The 27,736-nt window shown below is 44.1% G+C and overlaps 1 protein-coding gene and 1 long non-coding RNA gene across 16 annotated transcripts; one reads left to right on the forward strand and one right to left on the reverse strand.

The window, feature by feature from the left end:
• Window positions 1-563: 563 nt before the first annotated feature.
• On the forward strand, window positions 564-27,595 carry kcnc3b (potassium voltage-gated channel, Shaw-related subfamily, member 3b). Of its 15 annotated transcripts, none has more exons than XR_015854013.1 (8): window positions 565-1,106; window positions 6,059-6,766; window positions 13,222-14,203; window positions 14,805-14,999; window positions 15,748-15,876; window positions 23,851-26,338; window positions 26,563-26,645; window positions 26,724-27,595. XR_015854013.1 is itself a non-coding variant. In XM_088359871.1 (7 exons), the coding sequence occupies exons 2-5, from the start codon at window positions 6,146-6,148 to the stop codon at window positions 15,867-15,869; spliced, it is 1,920 nt and encodes a 639-aa protein (XP_088215997.1). In that variant the 5' UTR covers window positions 564-1,106; window positions 6,059-6,145; the 3' UTR covers window positions 15,870-15,876; window positions 18,800-18,839; window positions 23,851-27,595. The 15 variants fall into 15 exon arrangements, 8 of the variants coding, with proteins under 8 accessions (XP_088215997.1, XP_088215998.1, XP_088215999.1 ...); XR_015854012.1 differs by having other exon boundaries at window positions 23,851-25,353; window positions 26,281-26,338; window positions 26,563-27,595; XM_088359871.1 differs by adding an exon at window positions 18,800-18,839 and having other exon boundaries at window positions 564-1,106; window positions 23,851-27,595.
• On the reverse strand, window positions 2,342-4,680 carry LOC148382686 (uncharacterized). The gene is made up of 3 exons (XR_015854020.1): window positions 4,548-4,680; window positions 3,219-3,342; window positions 2,342-3,141 (listed from the first exon to the last, which is right to left on the reverse strand). It is a non-coding gene; the product is annotated as an uncharacterized LOC148382686 (long non-coding RNA).
• Window positions 27,596-27,736: the final 141 nt, after the last annotated feature.

The raw sequence follows: 27,736 nt of genomic DNA on the forward strand, positions 1-27,736 counted from the left end.
GAAATAAATTAGTTGAATAATTACTGTAAGTTACAACTGGGTACCTTTAAGCAGGTGTGACCTAGTTAGTGACATCAAAAATATGACCATAGGGTGGCCTCAAAACTGTATTTGTATTTATTTATGAATAGATCTAAATGTAATAATAATAGCTTTTATGTAGCACAATTAAGAGGAGCTGGATATTCCATGATAGTTTCTGCAAGCCCAAATGTAACAGGTAAAAGCTGTTTTTGAGACAAAAAATAATTAGGAAATATTTTAGCACACAACCAAACGTGTTTTTGCCCAAATTTGAGAAATTTAATCGAGGACGGATGTCAGTTTTTGCAGCGCGCCACATGACCGCTGTTGTCAGTGCTGGAAACCTGTAGACAAAATGGTGTTTGTGCATCCACCGAGCAGGGAGAGAGAGAGAGAGAAGAAAAAGAGAGCAACGATTGAACAGATGGCATTAAATCAACACAATTCTCACGCGGCTCACAGCCGTGGGTGCGTTTTTTTTTCTCTCTCACCCGATTTCATTTCTGTATCAATTTGCGTATTTGCAGCCCCGCATGCATTGATGAAGTTGACCATATGAGCTCGGGTTCCTCCCACCGTTCTGTCTTGGGTCTAATCCGCCCACATGTATCGTCTGAGGGAGGGTAAAAAAAAAAAATCGTGCAGGAGGTGACGCTCCTCTGAAGGAACACAGAGAGGGACAAGGCAAAGGGAGCTGGGCTGCATCTCCATTGAAATATTTGGAAAGAAACGAGACAGACAGAGAAATGGTAGCGGGGTGTCATTTATTTAGGCAATAACACAAAAAGGTGACAGATTTAAAAAAAAAAAAGAGCGAGAGAAAGCGAGGCAGTTCTCAGGGTGTTTTTTTTCCTGCTTCATTTTCATCTAAGTAACCAATCTGCATTTTCCCTCTCCTCCATTCAGTAAACCGCGACAGAAAAAAAAAAGAAAAACCTCCCCCCCCCGCAAAATGAATCATCTGACTGGAGCGACTGGATACAGTGTGAAATCCTCCAATAACAAAAGAAAACTACGCGCTGATTGATCCTTTTGGCTTTTTTTTATTTCCGGGTTTGGCGCACGGAACCTGCACGAGCCGAGTGAGTATTAAGCGTGTCCGTGGATCGAGCGTGCATGTGTTCAATTGTTCCATTTTTTTCCGCCTCATTATTGCAGCTTTAGAGGCGCATTCAACAAGTCGCGTTTTGTCCTTGTGTGTGCTCGATTTGCCTCTCCACACCTTTACACAGCCGTGACGTGCAGTATATGTATATATTGTGTGTATATTTATATATATTGTGTATATATATATAACTCATCTGCAATGGTGGGTGTTTCCCCATAGGCTGCAGATGGGCATGCTTCTTGCTCTTTTTTTTTTTTTTTGCACCCTTTGACTTGCATATGTGTGTGTGTGTGTTAAGGCCTGAGAGGGGAAGGTTTGATAAAATATTGCGCAACACACACAGGCAAAGATGTCTTGTTAAATATTGGCCAGGATCTCATCCAGGAAGTGTCGGTTAAACGTCTAGACTTCCTCACACAGCATCACCTCCACCTCTGCCAACTTGCTCCATCTTCTGCATTCCGCAGCATAACACACGCACACATTCATGCCAAGTCTCCAATTTCATAACGCCCCTGGCTTTGCTTCCTTCCGTCACTTCCCGCCTGCCAACTGGCTCCGTCGTTTTTTTTCCCGTAACGCTCTCGCCTCTCTTTCCTCCATTTGCTCCCCACCCCGTCCACTCTTTTTACACACACTCACTGGTCCTGCATTATAAATCTACAGCTGCTGCTATTTTTAGACTGAGGATAACCCAGAAACCACCATCACCACCTACCCCACCCCAACACCAACCCAAAATGAGCCCACCTGCCAGTAGGATGCAAAAAGCAAGTGATAAGAAGGAAGCAGCAGATTCTCCTTTTGGAGGTGAATGACAATTATGGAGATGGCACGTTCCTGTCGTGTTCGCCCGGCGCCTTGGAAAACCTCCAAATCCTTGACCTTGACGTTAACCTTTCATCCCTGTCCTTCTCAGCTCTCCTCTACCCAGCATCTATAAATCCTCCTTCCCCTTCCCCTTGTTGGCTAATCTCTCACTTCCACCCATTTGCTTTGTCTTGGGCTGTTTCAAGTCCATTTGGAGCCCTTGAGGTCTAACGATGGACCAATTATTGGATGATATGGAATCAAATAATCCTTAATCAAGCTATTCAAAATTCATTACATTACGACTTTTACATTTGAGAATATAGAATTGAGGAAGATAAACAATAAAGAAAAGGAAACTGTAGATTCGTGCAACCAAAACACCAAACTGAGGAAAAATCTTTTCAGAATTTGTTCTACCTTTAATGTGCCATTTGACCTGTGCAACTCCATTGAAAAAAAATTGGTAAATTTTCAATTGAATTTGTTAATTGGTGTTTATAGTGGACCAAATTTTTAAATGTTTTATCCTGATCTAATTTTTTTATATCCGCATTTGGCCAGGGGTGTGTAGACTTTTTCTAAATATCTCTTTCCATATATGGCTATTCAACCACCACCCAATGCTAATAACATTTAAGTTTGTCCCACGTCGACTCAATGCTCAAAGTCATTGCTGACCTTTAGGCTTCCTGTCATGATCATCTAGTGAATTAAAATACTATAAAAAAAAAAAAGCTCAGCCCTTAGACGCTGTGATGTCATTTTCACTTAACAGCAGAGGGCAGTATAATGTCAAAATGGCCGCCCATAAGATGGATAGAAACAGGTGGATGTTTTTTTTCCCCCTCTATTTATTGTAGTTTAGTGAGACCCCATAGAAAATATTGAAAATCAAACTTTTATTTGATGCTCACTCTATTTGCCGTCATAAAGTATTTGTACTTAGTTACTTCCCACCACTGATGTAAATCAGGAGTGCTTCTGCGTGCTGACCACAAAGGTCAAGACCCCCCCAAGGGGTGTGTTTGCCGTGTTGTGTTTGGATTGGTTGGCCCTCAGGGAGCACCACACCGGCTCGAGTAGCCGAGCGGCCCATTTCCTTTCTGCTGGCTTAATTGATTGCCTGCTTCATTCGTGTGCTGGGAATTGGCCACCAGCTTTGTTATGATGACGTGCGCCTTGTTTTCCTTTGAGTGCTGTAAAAAATATTTGCAAGTAGCATGTAGCTTCAATTATGACGGTTCATGAGGATTAAGAAAATAAAAACACTCACTTGAAGGGGAGGGAGGGGTGACCGCAGTGCTCGGCTGCAGTACTTCCATCTCACCAGAAGAGAGCTCTTGTGCACTGAGACTGATGATGCAGAGGATGGATGAAGGGAGGAGGGGGGAAGCGATCTGGGTGGAACAGCATGACGCCTTGTGGTTACATCCTTTGATGAGGGAGCGGGTGGCAGCGAAAGGGGCGGGGGGCGCACAAAAAACACACACACACACATGCACACGTGTGTATGCATGCATGACAAACATTATTTCCCTGCATTGACACCCCATATGCTTGTTTTCCTTCCTCACGTCCTCTCTAATCACCTATCATCACCATCATCCATAGCTCTTTTCTTTTTTTCACAATTTATCCCCCGTTGTCCTTTCCTCCTTCTCATGTACCCCCCCTCCCTTCCTTCCTGTCCCCTCCCTCTGTGATTCTTTTTTTTTTTGCTTTTGCTGCCAACAGCCAGGTTGGTTCCGCATAGTCAGCACTCCTCCGAATTCCTCCTCCCCCTCGCAGTCACTGCATCCCATAATCCCGTGCTCCCCCCCCCCCAGTCGCCCCCCCCCCACCCCCGCTATATGCACCATTCCCTTTTTCTCACCGCAGTGTTTGCGCTCCTCTCCTAAAGCGTTTTATTTCTCCCCCTTTTTTTTTTTTTGCTCTCCACCCAGGCTGCGTTTTTTTAGCGCATTCGGCCAGGTGAGCGTGCCACTCGGTCGGAGGTGCAGGACACGGTGGCCAAGTCAAGAAATGCTGCAGGAAAAAGAGAGAGGGAGAGAAAAACAGAAGGGGAGAGAGAACCCCCCCTCCCCTCCCCGCGCGCGCTTTCCAATGCGTAGAAACACTCCGCCTCCTTTCTCACCTCCATGCTTTTTACCCTTCCTCCATTTTACTGCTCATACCTGTCCCCCCTCCCTCCTTGGCTTTGCCTCCGCATTGAAGTGCAGCGGCTCGCTTGCACCACACTCGTTTGCAGCTAAAACTGCCTCCTAAAACTAACCAAATAAACAAAACAGCACTTAACTCGCCCGCCACACCATATGTGGCTAATTCGAGTCCAAACCGGTGATCAATAAAGCGACCACACGTGACACCAGGAGGACAAAGCCAGGCGTTTAACCACACTTAGAGACAAGTTGTGGCTGACGATGTATAAAATATTCAGCAGCCGATCAACCAAAACAACGGACGGTTAGATAGTGCAAAGTAAAGGCTGCGGAGGAGCTCTCCGTGGTGCTGAAATCAAGCCTGCTATTATTCCCCCCGGCCAGTGCGACTTTTCGAGTTAGGAACTTTTGAGTTGCAAAGTTCATGCAGTCCCATAACGTACCTGAATTTAAGCTTCCCTGCAAGAGTTGAAACTGTTTTCTTTAAAAAAAAAAAATTGTTAAATAGAAGTCTTGACTCTCACTCCTTTAAGGATGATGATGATGCGTTCAATGCGCAATGTGAGTGTGAGCGAGGTAGGGAAAGTGCAGGAGAGAGAGTCTAAAAAGTGGGAGGGGGCCTGAGTGTTTTTTTTTTTTTTTTTTTTTTTAAATAGAGGACATAACATGGATGTCCACATAGCTGTGAATGGCGATGCGTGTATGTAATTCATTCACTTTTATGGCACACTCTCCGAGACGATCCACTGTGATGCATTCACTTGTCTCCCTTTTGCCCCCCCCCCCCTCCTCATTCTTCCATTTTCCAACTCTGTTGGCAGAAGTGACATAATTGGGCATAACATGAATTTAGTGCATAACATAAGCATGGACACGCCACACTCCTGGGAGGCAATTAACACACACACACTCACATACATGGTGCTGCGGCACCTGACGTCACAAATGACTTCGGGATCAGGAGCAAAGTGGGAGGAAGGGGGAGGGGGGGTGAGCATCCCCCCTCCGCACCACCAGGCTCCTTCTTGCCAGTTTTCCACTCTTTTTCATCCGCTCACGAGTGTGGATGGGGGGGGGGCACCTCTCACAGTGGCCTAATTAGGGCGAGGATTTGAACGAGCACCGACTTGAGCATCAGTCGGATCAATTTAGAGATTGCCGGATGAGTGAGGGGGAAACGGGGAGCTGGGATATAACAGTGCCAGGCAATTAAATGACTTTATCATGAACAATGTGTGTGTGTGTTGGGGGGGTGAGAAGGTGGTGAGCAAATTGTGGTCCGGGGGCCACAACCGGTCCGCTCTGTTCTATAATCTGGCCCAACATGCATTTTGTAATATTTGTTGTATTTAATTTAATTAATTTGTGCACACCCTCTCATAACTTTATATTATATATTTATATTATGACTTGTTAAATGTTAAATAACATTGCTAGAAAGCAAACATTTATTTGGGGTTTAATTTGAGGTGCCATGAATTGTGGCAAGTATGATTTGAGTCTCTTTTGAGATCGATTGTGATCGGTTAATGTTCAGTTGTTGCTGTTATTGTTGATGATGTAAAAGATTTTTTTTTTCAAAATTATGATGAGAAAAAAAAATCTTTGAACCAGATTGTGTAGACTTAGACTCGGCATATTTGAGTATTATAAAAAGTCCTCATTTATTATGAGATTTAATATTAGTATTTTTCTATGCGCTGTAAAAAACAAAGTTTGTCCGAACTGCAATTTCAAGGCAACAAACCAAACTAACATTTGAAGTTGAGGAATTCAATGTAATATTTTCATTTTTGCTATTGTGAAAATTGTCTGTCCCACATTTCCCAGCAAAGAAATACAAGCAAGGTTATTTGGTGACCTTTTTTCATCTTGACATGGTGGAGAATCCACATTCCACTAAAATGCTTTCTCGCTCTCCCTCCTCTCTCTCTCCCTCTCTCTCTTCCCGCAGACTCCAGCTCCCTCCTCCCTCTGGTTGCTCTCATCTCCCTCCTCCTCCTCCTCCTCCTCCTCCCTCCTCCCCCACCCCCGGTCCTCTATGCTCAGTTCGGTGTGTGTATCCTCTTTCAAAGGGCGCAAGGGTGGGAACAAGTCGTCCAACAAAGCATGTTACAGCGCAGACATGACTTGTCCGTCGGAAAGCGAGAAAATCGTGATAAACTGCGGCGGGGTGCGCCATGAGACGTACCGGAGCACCCTGAAGACCTTGCCCGGTACGCGCTTGTCGTGGCTGACCGAGCCGGATGCCTTCAGCAACTTTGACTACGACCCCAAATTGGATGAGTTCTTCTTCGACCGCCACCCGTCCGTCTTCTCCTTCATCCTCAACTACTACCGCACGGGTAAGCTGCATTGTCCCAACGATGTCTGCGGCCCCCTCTTCGAGGAGGAGCTAGCCTTCTGGGGCATCGACGAGACGGACGTGGAGGCGTGCTGCTGGATGAACTACCGCCAGCACCGTGACGCAGAGGAGGCGCTGGACAGCTTCGAGACACCCGAGCCCGACGCGCCTGACGACGACCCGGCCCTGGGGGGCGCCGATGGGGACCTGAAAAGATTGTGCATGCAGGAGGATGCCAGGAGGGCGGGCTGGTGGAAAACCTGGCAGCCCAAGATCTGGGCGCTCTTCGAGGACCCCTACTCGTCCAAATACGCTCGGGTGAGTTGAACTTTTTTTTGCTAAAGTTATGAGCACACGGCAGAAGCCAAAGGCACCACTGTTGCTACCTGTCTCGCGTGCAAGACGTCGACTTTCTGCTGCTGAATAATTAACGCAGATGGGAAGAGGCACACATCAAAAGTCTTCACGCCGCATTCACTCCCGCTGCTCATTGATTTCAATGCGCATCCTCGCGATACATTTTTTTTGGGGGGTTATTGCAGCAAAAGAGCCTCTCGTCTTTTCTCACGTTTGCCCTTGGTGCTGCTCCACTTGTTTATGACTGCCCCCCCCTCCTCACTTCCCCATCCCATTCGGACGCTACATGACGGTTACGCGCGGGCGTCCGTGACTTTTACGCGCAACTTGTCCCGCGTGTGTTAAAAACACACATCAGCGTGCTGTTTTTATTTCAGGTAAAAAAAAAAAAAAAAAAAAGCTGTCTTTTGGTGCAGTGGAGGTTTGTGCTTCTTTCCCAGCTGAATTAGATCTTCCCAATTCAGGACACCCAAATCCAAATTTGAAGTCGAAAAACACGGATTATATAGATTAGGATGGGGAAATGAGGAATCGAATCACTTTGAATGTGTCTTAACTGTCTCAAATGTAGTCAGGAAATGTAAGCAAGAGCTTTGGGAACATCTGGAGCATTTCACTTCAATCTATAATTATTTTGATAATCATTATCGTTAAAAAGCAAGTGTGTAGCTGCAAAAGCAAGGAAATACATATTGAAGTTGTGTGTGTGTGTGTGTGTGTGTGGGGGGGGGGGTTATGCAGAGTGCAGTGCAGGTATAGTCCCCAATATGCATTCACGTGTTTCCGCCGGCGTCAAACGACGATGTGACCCCCTTAGCCCCCCCCCACCTTCCAAACCGACAGAACCGGAGAGATGCAAATGAGGCGAGGACATGTTGGAGATAGGAAGGGACGGATGAGAAGCAGACGAGGGGAAATAAAAGGAGACAGGAGGAGAGGCATCGGTCTAATGATTTGTGCCCGATGAATCAAACAAATCAATGTCTTCATTTCAGACCCCCCCCCCTTCCGACCCCCTCGCCAATTCGTTTCATGTTTTGTCAATGTACCGTAGCAGCACGCACACACATGCTGGTATCTATGCTGGCTTTTCTGCTGCAGTAGACGCCGGAGAGAGGAGGGGGGGAGCGCTGGAGAACGAGAAAAGAGGTGCAGAGGGTTCTGCTGCTGCTGATGCTGCTGGTGGGGGTTGCTACCAGATAGGCTGAGCGAGAGGGAAATGGAGAAGGGGTGAGAGAGACGCTGGGAAAATGGAGTGGAAGGATGGGGGTGGGGGGGCTCGGCTTTGCATCTTCGATTATCTTTGAAGGCTCGCGCCGTTCAATCGCTCGGCTCTTCTCCCCGCCCGCCGATCGATTGATATCCCATTGATTATCTTCTCCTTTTTCTGTGTTCATATTAGCATCTCTTAAAATGTGAAGCCGGTCCAATTCAATTGACTGTCCTCATCGCTGAAAGTTGCCATCGCATTTTTTTTTTGTGGTCATCTCGTCTTCCAATCGACCAATTTACGGAAGGTCACAGCGATCGCGTTTATGTTGTGTTGACACTGCTGACAAATTTGAGACCGCCCGGACGTGCTGTCCCCTGATAGAAAATCACTGCGGTGGACAGAAAAATAATAAAATAAAAAATACATTGGCAGGTGAACAGATAGACAAGGGAAAATGACAAGATCACCTTGGAGAGGATTTTGTCAACACAGCTTGAGGGGGAGATAGTTGAAATACGTCCAGCTGTGTCTGGCAAATACAAATTTACAAAAAAAAAAAAAATTGCAATATGAATACTATCCCGAACGGACACAAACTTTTTCTGCTTCGGCATATATGTTCGAATCAGTTTGTGGTTTGTTTACAGTATGTTGACTTAACATGATTGCTTTGCGGTTCTGTCGCAAACAACCCCTTAGTGAACCCAAAGAGCAGGATTCCTTTTCTTGGAGTGCAAACATGGCTCGCTCTCGCTCTCGAGTGTCCCCGCAATGACGCGCAAGTGTGCTCAAGCGTTGCGGGATTAAACACCGCTTCCTTTGCTTGTATTTGCGCTTCCCACTTGTACCTGTTGGAAAAGCCCGGCTGCCGAGCCCGCCTCCGACTCCCCCCCCATGTGCTCCTCTCCCCTGTGGGCCGCTTGTGAGCTTAGCAAAAAAAAAAAATGCTCCGTTTGTTTTAAAGAATAGCTCAGACTCGGAATCAAAGTGTTGACATGGTGAGAATGTTTTTAAAAAAAAATGTCATGCCCATCACTCCAAATTCTGCTCATGTCATCTTTCTGTACTTTCCTCCTCCTCCTCTGCATCTAGATCAATTTAGCCTTCTTGGTTAAGTGCTGACTCAGTCTTCTGCTTGCAGTCAATTAGGACCATGTTCTCAGGACCAGGAGAAGGTCCGCTAAGATTTTGATTTGATGGTAACACCAAGGAATCATTCAGGCCAGAGTGTAAGTAAAAAGAGGCGAGGTGGTCCAAACACACATTGACCCGCTCCCATTAGAAAACACTTAGGGTGACCTTTGACCTTCTCAAACATCTGAGTGGACATCAATCCTTCTTGGCACGCTCACCTTTCCACATTGGAGAGGCCCATAAAGCATTGAGCTGAGGGCTCGCTCCCGTTTACGGTGTGCGGATAAATCGGTGCATCCGACACGCCTCCTCGCGTAACCCCTCATTTGTTTGACCCCTCCCCCTCCAAAAATATAATATTGTGTCACTAAATTATAGCGGAATCTTTGTATTATGACAAAAACACGGCAGCAGATTGCAAAGCCTCCGATCGGGCGTGTCTCTTCCCGTTCGGCCATCTGCTTTCTCTTGATTGTGCCTCCCGGTCCAGCGGGTTGCGGACACCAATGACTCACCACTTGGACCGGTCTTGAGGGTTTCACTCGCAAAGGCAGTTTTTAATTCGTGCTACGTAAATAAATGCTTGGTCAGCACCCCGTTTTATAGATTATTTAATGACCAGTGGGAAGTGGTCGTTGAAAAACTCTCTTCTAACAACCCGGGCTAAACGTAACTCCTCCCACTTCGGGATGGAAAATTAGTAGTCAGTCAGAGAAGAGGACAAAAGATGTCATAGGCAAACTCTCCCAGTGTGTCGGACACGGCGAAGGGTGCCGAGAAAGAGAGAGTGATGGAGCTAAAAAAGAAAAGGCGGGATTGGCTGAGAACGAGGGGGGGGCTGCGTCGCAAGGACAAGTGCACATAATATGCTGCAGTAAAATGTGCTGAATACAAAGCAGATGTGAGAGGACACATGAAGCTAGCTCACTGTTACTATTTGTTTGTCCTCGCTAATGTTTGACACGACCGCAGTGCAAAGACAACCGATGGGGGAGAAAGGGGAGGGGAGGGGGGTGAGGACGAGGGGGCTCGTGAATACCGCAGCGCTGATAAGACTGTGACGTTATGCGCCGGCGTGCGGGGGGGAGAGGGCTCGCCGATTTGAGTCATTCGGGGAATCTCGGAAACTGAAGTCGTCGCGGCAACTATGCTTAAAAACGAAATATTTGTTAGGGTTAGGGTTAACATTTGTTAAGTGGCCAAGTGTCATGTCTTTTAATATACTGTATTTGTAGTTTTAATTGGAGGATTTGGAGGCCAAACAAAAAAAGAATGCTTCTTGGCTGACTGTGGAGATTAGCCAAAGGGGAAAAATCAGTGCCAACACAATCTGTCAGCCATGTCATTCTTACAAACTAAATGCAATTGGAGTTCGATGTTGTAGCCACAGATGCCGGTTGGAATTTCACAAATGGAGGATTGAATTTGATTTCTCAAGTTCACTGCTCCTCTGCTTGGTCCTCCGTCTTTCTTTTGTCCTCTTATGGTCTCCTCTGACATACGTTGTCATTTTGACTCGATTGTGCATTTTGATTCGTGGGCTCATAATTTGGCTCCCGTGCATGCAAACCGATTCGGTATTGCAGCTGCATTGGAACACTATTTGGCTCAGTCCTGCCTGTCCTTGGTGCCTGAAAGCGGAGGCTAACGCAGCGGTTGCCATAGCGACCCAGAGCCAGGCAGGGGATGGGGATGGAGATGGGTGGGTGGGGGGGGGGTGTAATACTGTAATGATAAAGCTCTTCTGGATGGTGCCGCAGTAAACACGGCACCACGAGAGTCCCGTTAAGGAAAAACGCGTACACCCTCGCTGCCGTTTTGTCGTCTTCGCTCCTCATGGCGGCCGGCGAGAAGCACGCGCCATTGTCCCCCCCCCTCCTTCCCCATCACTGTTTCACTTTCAAACATAATCAACGCTCCATCAACCCCCCCCTCCTTCTTTTTCTCTCTGTGACGCTCAACCTTTTAAATTTATGTTGATGATCTCGCCGAATCTAATTTGAGAGTCTAGCGAGCGAGGGAGACTCCATCGGGCCTTGAAGGTCATTTCGGCTGCAGGTGTCACACGCGTCGGGGCTTTACTGTAGGGAATTGTTTCGCGTTACAGGTTTCGGCGCCGCACCAGCCCATCGTATATTCACAGCAGCGCTCGCTCTCATGATGCAGGGGATCCATGTGTGTAAATAAGTATGACAGATTGCAACTCCTCCTTTTTTATCGTTGTCCTCCAACTCTTTCTTTTACCGCTGTCCGTCCCCTCAATGCGGCACGTGTGTCGGTCGTCGTTTGTCTGGCTGACGTCCCGAGTTTTTTCCAAGAGACGATTTATGTCGGTCGCCTACGTGAGCCGGCAGCCCTAAATAGTTTGCGAAGCGGCCATTTTGAAATGTAAACGCGAAATTATATTTGTCCACATGTCCTGTTGAAAAAGCTGAAGGTTGTGTTTGCCTTCTGCCCCCAGGTGGACTTTCCATCTTTTACTTTTCCACTAGCCTTGAGTTTCAATCAAGGTTTTCTTGGCTCTATTTCCACCCGCTTCCACCTGCTTGGACGACGCCATTGTAGCCTTGCCACTATCTTCTCTTTTGTGTGTTACTGTAGCTTGGCCACTATTTATTTTTTTGTTCCCTCTTTTCTCCTTTGTGCGCAGGTTGAGGCCGCTCTCCTGAGACTCGAGCGGGATTTGGTAGAGAAAGTAATGCTCTGCAATTAGCTTAAAGCTGTGTTATTTTGGGCGTTACTTGAAAAGCCTTTTTATTCGACTATGTATTAATAGCATATTTGGCACCGGTGTCCGGGTGTGTTGCAGCAAGATTTAAAAAAAAAAGAAAAAAACACTTGCACCCAAATTTAGCAGGAACCGGCACTTGAAAAATCATATGTGCTATTTGTGCCGTGCAGCTTACGTCACCTCAAGTGTATGGCACTTTGGGGGGGGGGACGTGTAATAAGCAGGTCCCGCTGGTCCTATCCCGCTTCCCGAGACACACCGGCATGGGGGTAGCGTTAGGAGGAGGGTGATTGAGAAGCTCCGAGCGTGTGTGTGTTTGGGCGATAGAGGGGGAGAGCACTGCAGCAATCTGAGAAAGTAGGTCAGACATAGCAGAGGAGAAAAGAGGTACCGGAAAAGAAATAGAAGCAGAATTCTTTGGGTTACAAAAGTGGACTGTTGAGCTAATGCGGCTCTCCAATGGGTTCCTGCAGGCCATGTTTACCGGACACAACACTTCCAAATGAAATCGGCCCGTGCGTCTTTTCCGAAAGTTTCTTCGGGATATTACGTAAGCGTGCCGTGTCAAAAAATACAAAGTGGCACGCACGGTAGATACACTAAGGGCACTCAGGCTCCTTTATATATGGGCTCCACTCAAGTATGAATTACCTTCCTCTTTTTTTTTTTTTGCTCTTTGGGCCATGTCTGTGTTTTATTATTTATTTGATAGAGTATACCGCGTCTATAAATACACATCCCGGCCCCGCTGGAAACGGACCACGCCAGGGAGCGATTGCGCCGGAACCGTGCACACAATGGAATTGATTCATTGACAAGTGCTTGGGTACATATCGAAAGTGAACGCGTGGTTCATACAGAAAATTGCCTTGATGAGTAATGGGAGGGGTCTCCATGCTTGGGAAATAAACTCGCAAAGAGGAGGGAAGAGCGCTTTACTACTGCTAATAAAATACATTAGAGAGGAAATGAAGTCAAAGTGGCATTTTACGGACAAAAATGTGTTTTTACGCTTCTCAATGGCTTATAATGAAACGTACAGAAAGATTAGGAGTGATCCCATTTCACAAACTCCACCCGGACCTCAACTCAGGCAATACCTGGAATCTAATTAAATTAAAGTCCAGAGATTTGAGTTATCTCCTGGACAAATTGAGTGCAATATATGCACTGAGGTAGAAGGTGTGTAATATAAACTGTTTAAATTAGAAAACTGGATTTGAACTAAAAGGCCCAAAAAACAAAATGGCCGCTTTGTTGATGTTTTCATTCCTTCACTTATTTGTTTTTCGCTCTTCTTAATAATCTTGCTGGTTTCTCTTGTTTGTGCCCTCCCAGTATGTGGCGTTTGGCTCCCTCTTCTTCATCCTCATCTCCATCTCCACTTTCTGCATGGAGACGCATGAGGCCTTCAACACCATCCTCAACAAGACGGAGAACGTGACGGTGGGCAACCAGACCCGCGAGGAGATCGTCTACGAGGTGGTGACCGACAGCTGGCTGACGTACGTGGAGGGCGTGTGCGTCATCTGGTTCACCATCGAGGTGCTCCTGCGAGTCATCTTCTGCCCCGACAAAGTGGAGTTCTTCAAAAGCACACTCAACATCATCGACTTTGTGGCCATCCTGCCCTTCTATCTGGAGGTGGGCTTGAGCGGGCTCTCCTCCAAAGCCGCCAAGGACGTCCTGGGGTTCCTCCGCGTGGTGCGCTTTGTCCGTATCCTCCGGATCTTCAAGCTGACCCGCCACTTTGTGGGTCTACGAGTGCTCGGCCACACCCTCCGCGCTAGCACTAACGAATTCCTCCTGCTCATCATCTTCTTAGCGCTGGGCGTCCTCATCTTCGCCACCATGATTTACTACGCGGAGAGGATCGGAGCCCACCCGGACGACCCGGCGGCCAACGCCCATACTAACTTCAAGAACATCCCCATCGGTTTCTGGTGGGCCGTGGTGACCATGACCACGCTGGGCTACGGAGACATGTACCCGGAGACGTGGTCGGGGATGCTGGTGGGGGCTCTGTGCGCTTTGGCCGGCGTGCTGACCATCGCTATGCCCGTTCCCGTCATCGTCAACAACTTCGGCATGTACTACTCGCTGGCCATGGCCAAACAAAAGTTGCCCAAAAAGAAGAACAAACATATTCCCAGAGCGCCTCAACCGGGGTCTCCCAACTACTGCAAACCGGACGCTCTGGCCATGGCGACTGCCTCACCGCAGAGGCTCTTGGGAAATGTCCTAGGTGGAGTCATGGGATCCGGAGGCCTCGGAGGCGACTGTCCTCTCGCCCAAGAAGAAATTATCGAGATCAACAGAGGTGAGCTGTTTCATTTTTCTTTTCTCTTTAAGAATTCTGTCCGGTTTCGTACATGCCCATCAGATCTCATGTGTAATTTATTTTCAACTGCCAGTTCCACACTTGCCTTCAGGCACCCATCTGCCAGCCAGGAACAAACAAACACTATGTAATGGTCTGAAGGGGGAAGAGTGAAGTCAATTATCTATTAAAATAGCTTAATGCCTTCCGATTGCGCTGACTTGGAATATTTTCTCTGTGGTTTCACCAATAAAACCCGGAAGGGGGGTCATTTGGCTCTTTGATTGCTTTTTACGTGTGTCGGCACACCTTTAATGCATCAGAGAGCTCAGAATTATTGCCAACGTCAGCGCTTTGAACATTTAGACTGCCTTGCTTCTTCTATTCATTAAAAAATTCTTGTTTGCTGATTCATGGGCTGTTTAGACAGGATGTTTGACTAATTTCCACTTTTTTCTTTAATTTGTGCGTGAGTTTCAGAGGCCCACTCTGTGTCGTATGGTGTTCCACAGGGTTCAATGTCGGGGCACCTGCTGTTTTTATATTATTTGTTACCCCTGATGTATGTATTTTCTAACGCTGCCCGAACTTCCCTGTGCAGATTCCAAGCAGAACGGCGATGCTGCCTCGGCCGCGCTGGCCAACGAAGACTGCCCCACCATCGACCAGGTGCTCAGCCCTGATGAGAGAAGCCCGATAGGGCGGGGTCCTACTCGGGAACGCTACCAACAGGACCGGGCCTGCTTCTTACTCAACACCAGGGAATTCCGAGCCACGGATGGGAATGTGCGGAAAGGTACGTCCGATATCGGGAAAGCACCGACGCAAACGTGTTGTGTGTACGTTTGGGTAAACATGTCGTAAGGGCTGCTTTAGACAGGAGAGTGCACATTAAGTGGAAGAGCCGATCCCAGACTCACATGCACACTCAGCTCTTGTGCTCTGCTCTTGTTTGTTAGCGCCACTTTACATCCATGTTGTCCGTTTTATCATCACCGCTTGGTTTGATTACTCGTGTCCGATGTGGAAAGTTTCTGTGCGTCTCTTTGATTTTATTCCTCGTTTGACTTGCTCCATCTTTCCATGGTGTCCGTGCGGTTTGGTTGTCCGTACCGTAGCATCCATCCATGCTCATAAACAGTCTTTCTCTGTCTTCTGGACTCAGACAGTTAACCATGCATTAATTTACTTCTCGTCACTTCTGGTTCTCTCTTTCTCTCCCCCCTTATTTGGTCATTTCACCTCCCTTAACCCCCCCCCCTTCCCTTAAATCCATGCCCTCATATTGCATCCCCTTTTTCCTTTGTACCACATCAAACCCCGACCCCAATCCTCCCTCCCCTTTTAATTTCTGCCATCATCTTTGTGCTCATGACAACCTAACACCTTCACCCATCCATCCATTCATCCATCCATCTAATCACCCGCCCGCCACTCATCGCAATCAAACCACCGCTGCCGCCAACCTGCACCTGAACACTCCCCCGCACTCCCTCCAAACTTTTCAACACCACCCCCCATCCCCCTTGTTGACAACAAACTAGAGGCAGCAGCCCTGGCACCCAGCCCAGACTCCCCTCTGACTGAGGATTGGTATAAGATGGAAGGGTCTCTGTTACAGCAGGACCTCAATGCAAACTCCACCTCCTCCTGGATCAAACCATAGACCAGAGGTAACAATGCAGAAAAAAATTAAAAAATCAAAAAAGTCAAAAGAGCACTAGATTCGGCTTCAAGTGTCCATTCAACTCCATCTGGCTCGCCATCATGTATTGCATCATTGCAGTGATGTCACTTTGACTACAGCAGCAGCACAGCAACACAAAATGCACACACAACTTTTATTCACTCGCTCACATGTCCTCAAATGTGCAGACTCCTACGGTGCACTGGCGCCAATTAGTCACCACCTAACCTCAGCCCAACCAATCTCATCGCTGGTTTGCTCTACCAATACAGCATTCATTTTTGTTGTTGCTGTTTTTTGACATAATAGTGTCTTGGGATCATGTGTGTGTATCCGTGTAAAGCTACAAATACGCATACAGTCATGCATGGGTGTAGTTGACAGACGGGACGGGACAAATTTGTTTTTGAACGCCCCCCTTTCGCAAATGATAGCTACGCCCCTGCAGTCCTGAGTGCAATAGCATAAAAGGCAAAAAGAGAAAACACACACTTGAAGAAACGGGAAATAGCCGTTCACGTTGTTGTCGTCTGACGTACCTCTGTTGTTGTTGTCGTCTCTCCCTTCAGGTTGTGTCATATCACGCGTGTGTATGTGGGCTCTTTCTTTCCTACACGTTACACACAAAGTCTCAATGCCGTCTGAGTGTCGTGTTTGTGTTGTTGTGTGTGGCTTACTTTTGGTTCTTATGCCTTCCCCCCCCCCCCCCCTCTTGACAATGTATTTAACAATGTGACTCCCCTCCCCCCATGGGCCTTAGGAAAAACACACTGCAACTTTGCAATACATATTTATAATTGTAGGAAATGTGTACAATTTACACAAAAGTATTGGGACACATGACATTAGACCACAACTAGTTTTAATTTTTTTTCCAAGAGTAAATTGATTACTCTTTCCAAGTGACCTCTGTTGTTGAAAAGTGTCATTTTTCCAAGATCAAAGGTCACTGGGGTAAAGGGGAGACATTAAGGTCAAAGGGGATAGTACTTCTGCAAACAACGCCAAGCTAAAGGCACTCAGTGCAAGACCAAAGCTTTGTGCTTTATGACCTTCATCAATCAGGTTCCCGCTGTCATCATCATCATCATCTCCAAGATCGAACACGGTGTCGCTGGCGCTTAATGCTTCGGAAATACTATTCCCCAGACCGTGCGACTGAGCTTTCCGTGCCAAGTGTAGCCCAAAGCTTCATAACTCTCGGCGTCCTGTGCTGCCAGCTTGAAAGAAATGACATGAAATACGGGCTTGAAAGCAACACTTGGTCGCGAAAAGACTTTGCACAATACAGTCCGAGATTACAAACGCAGGCAGGTAGAATTTAAAAAAAAAGTGGCTGCAAGGTAAGCATTTAGTTTTCACACAATGCTACACTTTTAGATGATTTTGTAAAAAATAGAAATAAATGAGCGCAGATGAATCCCTCTTTAAAGTAAAGCAGGATTTAATAGCACCCAAAAAAATACAAAAGTACAATACAATGCGATTCTTGCTAACGTAGAACTTTATAGAGAGGCTAACAGATAGTCACAGTGCAATAAATATATATATGAACACAAATGGTGGCGCAACACATGTGGCCAGACACTGTCAATGCAATCGCAAAATTATATGAGGAGTCTTCCTGCTTTTTTTTTTTTAAAGAGGGATTAAAGTTATTGTATGCTGCAGGTATGATTTCTTTCCTAGACAAACGCTTCAGGTGTCTTTGCCAAGCTTTGTGTGTTCCTTCAATTTTGATTGTGGGCCATCTTGGCTTCCTGTGCTCTCAATGCAATACACTATATGCATGGCTAATTTTATACGGTTAGACAGTGGACTACTGGAGACCGACAAGGAGCTCCATCTTGTTGATTTTCTCTCTGTGAAGCTTATTTCATTTTTGTCCTCTTTGCTGCTTTTTATTTGCTTACAAGTTGTGTGTAACTTAATTTTTGTTGTTTTTGTGAGACTATTTTTTTTTGTATGGTGTTTTATTTTTAGTTTTTTTGGTTTTGTTTTGTAGATTTTATGGCTAAGTTGTATATATTTTGATTTTTGGTGTCATTTACTGTCCGGGTGAATTCTTATGTTTTGTGCAGCACACTTTTTATGTTCTTGTCAGTTTAGATAACGTTCCCAAATGAAATCACACAAATATAGAAGAGAGTTTTTTCAATAATAATAATAATTTGTGATTCAATTATGGGTTAAATAATTCCATACCGATTTTTAGCAAGTTAGCCAGCCAATACAACATATCGCATTGAATATTTTTACATCGTTTTCTTTATTGGTCCCTGAAGTAGTCACATTCAGTTATTAATTATGGCCATAATTGACAGTCTCCAACCAAACATGATATTTTCTTTTCAAGTGATAACACTTGTCTCCATTGTCATATCACCTCATCATGATATACTGCAAATATTCCCTATTCTTAGCCGAATTAAGTTTGTTTCAAAACAGAACTAGCAATATGATACGTAAAGTGAGTTTAGAAAACATATCGATCCACATAATTTTTTTTGATAACTTCCGATATGACCTTTAGGCCGACGTCAACAAATGCTTCATCAGCAGAGTACTGAATTACAGATGAGATATGCCTAATAAAACGGTCGCATTTCCTCTTCTGGATCGTGGCCTACGACTGTGGTCCCGGGGCAGATCAATTGTTTTAATTACTGGTAACTGGAGTCGGCAGCTTCTTTAACAGGCAATTGATCTCATGAAGCTGCTTCAACAAGCAGGCGCATAACGCTACTCGGACACTGGCACTAAATTCGATTCTCTTGGTTTTGTTGATGAGTCAAGTCCGATTATTTGCAGTGTTTTTCCCCCCTCTCTCTTTTATTCCCCTTTGTGCTCCCCTTCTCCATCAGCGTCGTCTTCCGTGATTAACGCTCATTCTTCCATCCCATCTCCAGGCCACCACTGCAGTGCAAGTGTATCTTAAAGTCCGACTAGGTAGGTATGTGTGTCCTGACCCCGTGTCAAGTGTAGTGTCTTTCCCAATGATTAAAAAACAAGCCCCAAAAGTAGCAAAGTGTTTCTGAGTAAAGACACTCGTTACCATGGCGATGAGTTGACCGTGACAGACTGCAGTGGCCGAGAAACACGATGAGCACTTTTTTTTTTTGTCGTCTTCTTTTTGTGCTCGCTAACCGATACTGTTATATTTATCATTGTAAATATTTTTTATTAATACTGAACCTCATTCGTCATCTATTTCATGTTCCACATGACATGCCATTGATTCATTTTGGACAAGTGTTTCAAATTCAACATAATTGGGACCAAAAAAAAAAAAATCTATATAATTTTTTTATGCACTCCTTTTCGTCGCTACTTTTGGGTGCTAAGCGGTTCCCCACCTAAAATAACAATATTCCTGCAACAGCTTTTTATTTATTTATTTTGAAAAGTTCAGCACTAGAAAATGCATCATCAATATTTTACCGAGGTACCTTTTGGCTAATGCGTTTGAGCGAGTCTAAAAAAGTATTTTTTTAAAAAAAAAAAAAAAGGAAAAGAAAGGGCTTTTATTTATGGTTGGGGTCAATCAAAGCGGTTGTTTTTGTCAAGTAGTGCGGAAAAAAATGACAAACTTTCTCTAGTTCACTTTTAAGGCTGTTCTTTTTTTTAATTCAAAACAAGAACACTTAGCAGCATGCATTTACAAACAAGACTAAAGTTGTGCGGAGAAGCTTGGCAGTTTTAATTTTTTTAATGTTGACCATCTGAAGTTTAGAATACCCAAAACCTTAAAGTGTACCTTTGGTCATTAGCCGTATTAACATTTTTTTATTCTACGAATATGGCTTAATCAAATCCCTAAAGTTTATTTAAAAAAAGAAAATAAATGGCTTTTAGTAAGTGTGACATGGAAAGACCGGAAGCATCCATGTTGCTTCGTTTGTAACCCGGATCAGGAAGCTGCGTGACGTCAGCAAATTGATAGCATCTTGGCTAGCTCCAATAACGTCCGCATCGTCGGTGCAGTGCCAACAATTTTTGCCCATAAACAGAGGAAAACTGACGTGAAAAGGCAGCAGCGTCGTGAAAAGAGATCCTAGAGACAAAACATTGCCGTTCGGAGACAGGTATGTGTCTGTGATAAGCAGTTTTTGTCCCCAATTTTGATAAATTACTGGGCAATTATTGTGGTTCGTTTACATTGGTTTCCCGTCATGGCGGGCAAGCGCATTTTGCCAGGGAAGTCCGTTTCCTGTTAAGTGATTTTAGTAACGGCTATGTTCAATTGGTCTTTTAAGTAAATGTTTGGAAGCTGGTTTGAATAATACAGGGATGAGAATGGTAAATGTTAAAAAGCATGGAAAAATAGGGGGGGGGTATGCCCGCGAGAGTCGCCGAGGCTAACGTTGCCCGGCCAGCTAGCCGGCCGCTCCCCCCCCCCCATATATAAAAAAAATAAATTTCTCAACGGATTTACACGATTTACGAAAAAACTTTCGACGGAATAATAATAATTACTCACATTACCCTTAAATTTCAACATAATCGATTTCTTATAAAGGTAGTATAAAGGCCTGATTGGGGCGCCCCAAAACAATCCAATTTGTGACGTCATATCCGGGACGCCATATTTCTTCCCCAGGCAGCAAAAGTGCTGGTCAAACGGCAACGTTTCAGGCTATATATCTCTTGTCCCTAAGAGGTGTTGTGTTATTTCTTTTTTGATATTGTACTATTTTATATTAAATCAGTGCCTGCATTATACAGTTTGACCAAAGGTACACTTTAATTGTGAATGAATGCTATAATTACATCTAATCCAAGCTTCACCAAACTTCATGTGGTCAACTCCTTTTATAACATTTTTCAGGGATTATTTTCTACTGTCTTGGCCCAGCATTGTCTAAAGCACTTGTCATGCAATGACAGTTGCTTTATTCAATGGGTCTTTGAAAGCAACTAACTTGGATGTTTAAAAAAAAAAAAGAAGACATATCATAACTCGCATTTTCTTGTTTTGTCCTGTCTGTTTTGTCTGTGTCTGTCTGTCTCCTTTTGTATGTCGTTATGATTTCATGCTCCTTTCCATTTTCTTTTCATGTCGAACTATTGTGTAAAAACTGTGGGAATTGTTCTTCAAATTTGATTTTTATTAACCCCCCCCAACACACACAATGTCGTAAATCAATATTACGAAATGTAGCTACGAGCTACGAGAAATCTCGCAGTCTGACGAATGTGACGGGGGTGTCGGGCTCGTCTCTGCGGTTAGCTCCCATCACGAGCCCGCCTTTCGAAAGCTACGAGGCGCCGGGCCCGTTACGCCGCTGCCGTTCCCCCATCCCTTCCATTTTGTAGCAAGATGGCCGCACAAGATCGGAAGCTAAACGATGCTAGCCGGGCTCGGCTAACGTTGAAAAAAATCTCCGACGAAAACCGATAGCAATAAGATCACGTGAACTTGAATGTAGACAAAATGACCTCTCGTCTTGTGACTTTATAATGCATGCCTTGGGTTAGCAAATAAGGTCGGGAAAAAAAAACTTTAGCGATAAGTTTTATTGAATTAAATGTAAACACAAATGTAATTGTATCACCACTTAAAACATGTTTCGCACAAAAAAAGCCACAAAAAGTGGATGCACAGATTTGTTACTTGATGTATAAAAAGTATAGACGCAAGGGTTGTGCGATATTATCGTTTTTAGACCCATTAATTGAAATGATTGCATTAGAAGAGTGTTGCCCGCCAATAAGCGACTCATTAATTATTGACGACGTTTTATAATAACTATATGAATTCATTCAGGTTTATTTACTGTCAAATCGTTGTGTCCTCCACATATGCAAGAAATGTGCAATATTCTTTTAAGCCGGAGAACAAGCTGTGCAGATAAAGTACATTTGTAAATATCGTTTTTCAATATATTTAAAAAAAAATGTACAGACTTACAAATCATTACGATTACAAAAATGAGCCAATCGTACGTCCTCTTGGTTGTCGCTAAATGTAATAATTTTGCGTACTTTTCCCATGTTTAGATTTTGACTTACAAAATTCTGTTTTGACACTTGGTGATTGCTCAACCTAAAAGGAAGGATGAGGAATCAATGTGCTTCCAAAATAAATTTGCATGCCCGGCTCGCCCGATTACTGAGGATTGTGAATATGTACAGGGTTTTATCCTTACTTACAATCTTTATGGGAAAAAAAATGCAATTCAAGCATGAAAAGAGTTTCCAATTAATTTCAAGAAACAAAAAAAAAAGGACTCTACTAATGGGCACTCGGCATCCATGCTTCAATGCTCTTCGTAGTCCGGTCCAGTACATAATACTCGCTCGCTCTCGGCGGCTAAAAGCCTCCGTAAACTTTCGAGCACACCAACACTCCCTTTTTTTTGTGACAATGTTGTTCTTTTTGGGGGTGGGAGAACTTTTTTGTGTTGCCCTCAAGAGAAATGTCCCTGTGTCTTTTTGTTCTCAGGAGATCTTTTATTTGTTGACATACTGTATGTGACATTTTGTGTTGAGGATGTGGCCAAAAGTGGCCAAGTTTGAAGATTAAAAAAATAATAATAATAAACAGACGGGTAGGCAGATGTGCAATAAGTAAGTGCCTCTATGAGGCCCCCCCCCCCCCCCCCGGAGGTTCTGATGTCAAGTTAGGAGTCCATACTAATTAGCTAGATTTAACTAGCTACACTAGATGTACTGTCAAAGCGATGCTCGTAACATCTGTAAGTTGAATTCATCATGTTCACATGCGAATACATTAAAGTCATGTGACATTCAATCAATTGTCGGTATTGCAAAAGTTGCTCACAACTGTTTATTTGAACGTACGTTTTCTTATTTTCCTCCAACGCTCGTGTTTTTTTTAAATGTTTTCAACTCTTCTGGTTAATGTAATGTACAGTGCTTCACAAATGTATTAGACACTGCAAAAAAAAAATGTTTCTACATATAGATAATTGAAACAAAAAAAATATTTTGCTCTTTACTAATGTTGTTAATTTACAGCAACTCTTCTGGTGGTCTAGTACATTTAAGCACTAAATCTTAAACATGTCTTTGTCAAAAAAAAAAAAAATTAGTCACTGGCCGAGCTGGGGTTGGGGGCACTGGAAATATGAAATATGCTTGACACTCCCCCGGGTGCCGGATCAGATAATTGGCTTTGGGTGTTTCCCCTTTTTTTTTTTTTTGCAAGCTTTCCCCTTGTATAATCAATGTTTATCAGCATTTATCTGAATATTTGAGGGGTTCATGAAAAAAAAAATTGCAAGACACCCTGAGATATCCTTGGCCACCCCCTCCCCTCCACCAAGGAAAAAAAAATCCTAGCTCCGCCAGTAAAGTTAATGTGTGTTTGAAGGGACAAAAATACACTAGTCATAATTTATAATGATATTTTTTTGTCATCAAATTTTTATATTGAGAATGCTAATCAGTCCTTTTTCTGCTGCGCTGTGGATGAAACTTTTTTTTTTTTTTTCCCCTCCCCAAACTGAGCTCAAATTCATCCTTAATCTTATAATGTCTATTAACACGACACTCATAGAGGATAATATTTCCAAAACAGACTATTTGACAGAAGAAACCACGTGGTTCATTTTAGACAAGCTCAAATGTATTTTCCAAGCAGATTTTCCTCGAAGACAACAATGGTAGAACACGGCGAAGGCAGAGAGAAGAACCACCACAAAATTGTGTCTAACAACAACGTTGTATTGATTCCTTCAATGTGCCCATGAACAACATCACATGTATGTGTTTGTCCATCTGTCCGAAATTGTTTCATTTATTCTGACAGTTAAACGGCAGTGTGCACAGGTAATGCTAATTACTTCCCTACCTGAGTGAAATGCGATGTGAATATTTTAAATTGGCATAACAAAAAAAAAATACTCGTCTGCTATAAACCAATGTGCTAATGTTTTACATTTCTGATTGTTAGCTGAGTGTGATTATTCATGACTTTCTGTTCTTGTCTTCACAGTGTTAAGTTTCTAGCGTTGGCCTTCTCTCTGTAACGAGGAGTCATTAAGCGGTTAACACATATTTGCGGCGGGAGCCACGTAGGCGGCGAGCGTGACGTGGATGGACGTTTTAAAGGAGATGCTCGGGGGTCACGAGAGAGAAAAAGAAAGAGGGGAGAGGCCTCACGTTTAATCATGAATTCCCAAAATTCACACCGTCTGCTCCTGCTCACGTCGTTACCAAAGTAGCCTCTCGGAACTCCGACCACCCCATTTTTTTTTTTTTGTGTGTGACCCGCAACCTTTTTTGGGCCAATTGACTGAACATTGCACTGACACACTTTGGGAGGAAAATCAAAAAGGACACATTCCAGATGACATCACCATCAACATGTTTCCAGAAGAAAAAAAAAAGGAAAACTTTGTCTTCACAAGGGACTGAATGAACAATGTAGCATCTCTGCTAACACCGTAGCATCTGTTGGCCGGGACACGACTTGACCTTGGATTTATGCAGAGTCAAGGTCACGGCTCTCCTGACATCCGTCCCAGTGAAGAAGTAAAACACCCCAACAGTACATGAGAGACGGGTCTTAACCTTCAAGGAAAATCCCAATGACCCGAATAAAGATCAAGTTTAGCGCCCGCCTCTGAAACTTTGTCTTCCATTCAACTTCTATAAAACGCGATCATTTAAAAGCTACGACGTCAAAACGAAGCACATGTAGCATCGACGCGGTTTGACCTTCAGCCTGCCCTACAAGACTTTTTTTTTTTTCTCTCTCATGTACTGCAAAAGGAGGGGGTCAAATCCGGAAGAGGAGGGGAGGATCCCGCTGAATGACCTTCCGCGATGTCATCAAGATTAACTGAAACGAGCCCACTTGGGTTTTAACTGCCACTTGCATCCATGAAGCACATTGAAGCAAAATTAGAGCGAAAAATAAATTCAAGGAGAGCGGGAGCTCGGGACCACTCTTGTCAGTCTTTGGTCCAATCCAATCTGCTTCATTTGTAATGAAGAGGTGAATGGACAGCCCCACCCCTGCCCCAAGGACACTTTTTCAAAAAGGATTCAATTGAAAGGGACCAATCAGATTAATAGCCCCCCCCCCCGTCCCTGTCCCCCAGCACACACAAAGGCCTACACTGCCAATGAGGCACAAGAACCCCCCCCCCCAGATGAATACTGCCCAAAATGTCTCTTCGGCATCTCTTGCTGCCCCGGCGGGCCGCTTGACAGGCGAGTCGATGTCACGGCGAGGACGGCCCCGGCAGGCGGAGCCATCAAGGAGCAGAAGCGGACCAAATATAGTGCAAGTGTACAAAAAAAAGAGAACAAATATATATTTTGATAAAACAAATCTAAGTATGGCTAAGATGGTCCAGGATGGAGAATATCAGATGCAAAATGTGAAAATTTGCCATAAAAAAAAAAAAGTCCACGGGGGAAAAAAAATAACAAGGTTGGTAGACTTCAAATGGACTCATGCACTGAGTGGAAAAACAGCAAAGACATCAAGGTACAATGGATGCCCCCCCCTCCCCTTCAACCAATGAGGGGAGGGGGGGTTGGGGGAGCGTGGTGGTGATGCATTTTTGTAACTTTGTTTACCAGCATGACTACTTTGCATGACTGTCTTTTCTGCAAACCCTTAGTTGAAGACAAGGGTGCTAGAGATACAAAAACATATATATAAAATGAATTAAAAAAAAAAAATGTTATATGCAATTCATGTTTAAAAAAGAAAAAAAGATTCTAATGAAAGAGAAGATATATTTTGTTTGGAAAAGTTGAAAAAAAATGTGAATATTGAAACATGTATGTTTGCAAGGTTACACCCTGAGCTACGTTTTGTTGGATGAAATCTCTCTGCTTCTACTGCCCTACTTTCCTCATTCCACGAACATAGTTTGACTATTTTCAACACGCTATATTTTGCTAACATCTCATCAAGCGTCGCCATTATCATCACCCGAGACTTTGCCGAACCGTTAGCTTGCGCGCAAGAGTCGAACCGTTTGCACAACGACCGTAGCAGCAACTAAAAAAAAAAAAACATAAAAAACAAAAAAGCTCTCTGTATTTTGACTGCTTGAGTAACACTCATAGTTTTGTTTTTTCTTTGGCAATAATACGAAGAGGAGTCGACTGTAGCAGGGAAAACCAGACGGAGTAGCTTTCGGGTCTCGGTTCTGTTCCACTTAGCGGAAAGATGGATATGCAGTGGTCAGGCCAAACCAATTTGGAACGCTGGTCAAACTTTTTTTTGAGCGTTTACATTCATACTTTTTTTTTGGCCTTTCCATGATCAACTTTCTTAATGTAGGGAGGAAAAAAATAATTGCATGCTGATAATCGTAAAGCGGATGAGGAAGCGGACATTTTGACATCGCCTCTGTTAATCATGAATCCTAAAAAAAAAAATGACCACTGTGCTGTGTTGTAGAGCAGAAACGTCGTCTTCCTCCCAGAGGCAAATGGCAACACACTCGGAGTGTGTAAAGGTAGCTTGTCTTATTTTTTTTTTGACAGTCTTGCATCATCCTGACACATCAAACGAGACCCAGAGCTTCCAAAAAAAAATGATGTCAGTCACGTGGCGAAGTTACGAGATCCCAGTGCCCATCGAGGAAAAGCTGTTGAGTTATTGATTTGTGACCAAATCCTTCTTCCATTCAAGCCCTGCTGGTTCAGGGCCGCTGAAGGTTTCTTCTTTGCATTCCCGTAGTGTCGCGACTTGGAGAGCTGGCCGGTGTGTGACACTCACAAGTGTTCACGTAGATCTCCGCGAGTCTACGCTGGCCTTACAGGGTCTGAGTGCAACCAAAAAAAAAAAAGCGGTGTCCCATATGTGTCACTCATTGTTATTGTTTGTGTTTTTTTTTACAGTTTCCATCTCAAAAGACAGTTATAGCCGCTGGGGTCAAAGAGGTCAGAGGTCAAAACGGTGCATGCAGAAACTCATCACCCAGGTGTGTTTGTTTCAGGTCGAGAATTGTGTTTAATCATATCTCATCTGTTCGCATCAATTTTACGGGCTATTTTTTTTCCATGTATGCTTTCCAATATTAAGTTTCGAATTTAAAAATCCAATTTGTGTTTTTGTCAGGTGCTTGTTTAAATTGTTTTTTGTTCATTTGAAAACACCGTATGCAATCTGCACCAGGAATGCCACTGATTGACACTTACTGTAATGCTCTCTAGGGCGCAGATATTTTTTGGACTGTGTGTCTTGGCAAAAAAATTATTTCACATTATAAAGCGTGCGGAGTAATCCATCGTTTTTTTCTATCAAACGCCGCCACGCACGGGATATTGCAGAGTGACGTCACGCATTCCCCATAATTGTTCCAAAGATAAAAAGATATACTGGAGAGGAATAGGAAGACGAGGTGGTCACTGAGGTATCCGGATTTTATTTTTTCAAACGCCGTAACGCATCGAGAACTGTATACAGTATATTTCAACGGAATGTTCATGATGGATCTTTTTATATTTTCAAGAGCGGGATAGAGAGAGAGAGCGAAAATAGAAACATATCAATAAAAGTGTCATAACATATTTCTACTACTGAGACTTAAAAATGTATGAATGTCAATGCGAACTAATGTGAAATCAATCTCCTTGAATGAATTAACTGGTTATAAGTCATGAGATGCTTTTCTTTTTTTTTTTTCTTTTTTTTTTTTCTTTTTTCCAGAGACGTTGAAAATTGCTTCAAATCATTGAGAAGAACTTAAATAAATGGGGAAAATTCATGACCTTTGTGCTATTTTTGTTTCCGGCCTGCTGGGGGAAGTCTTCCAAAATATACCAGGAGAATAGCGAAAGGCATTAATTACTCATAATTCCTGCTAAATTCTCGTGAGAGCGCATTCCGAGGGCACGTGCGAGCGGGCCGA

This window comes from Syngnathus floridae, chromosome 18, assembly GCF_059516105.1.
Source record: "Syngnathus floridae isolate MCC-2025c chromosome 18, RoL_Sflo_1.0, whole genome shotgun sequence".
NCBI classification, from domain to species: Eukaryota; Metazoa; Chordata; class Actinopteri; order Syngnathiformes; family Syngnathidae; genus Syngnathus; species Syngnathus floridae.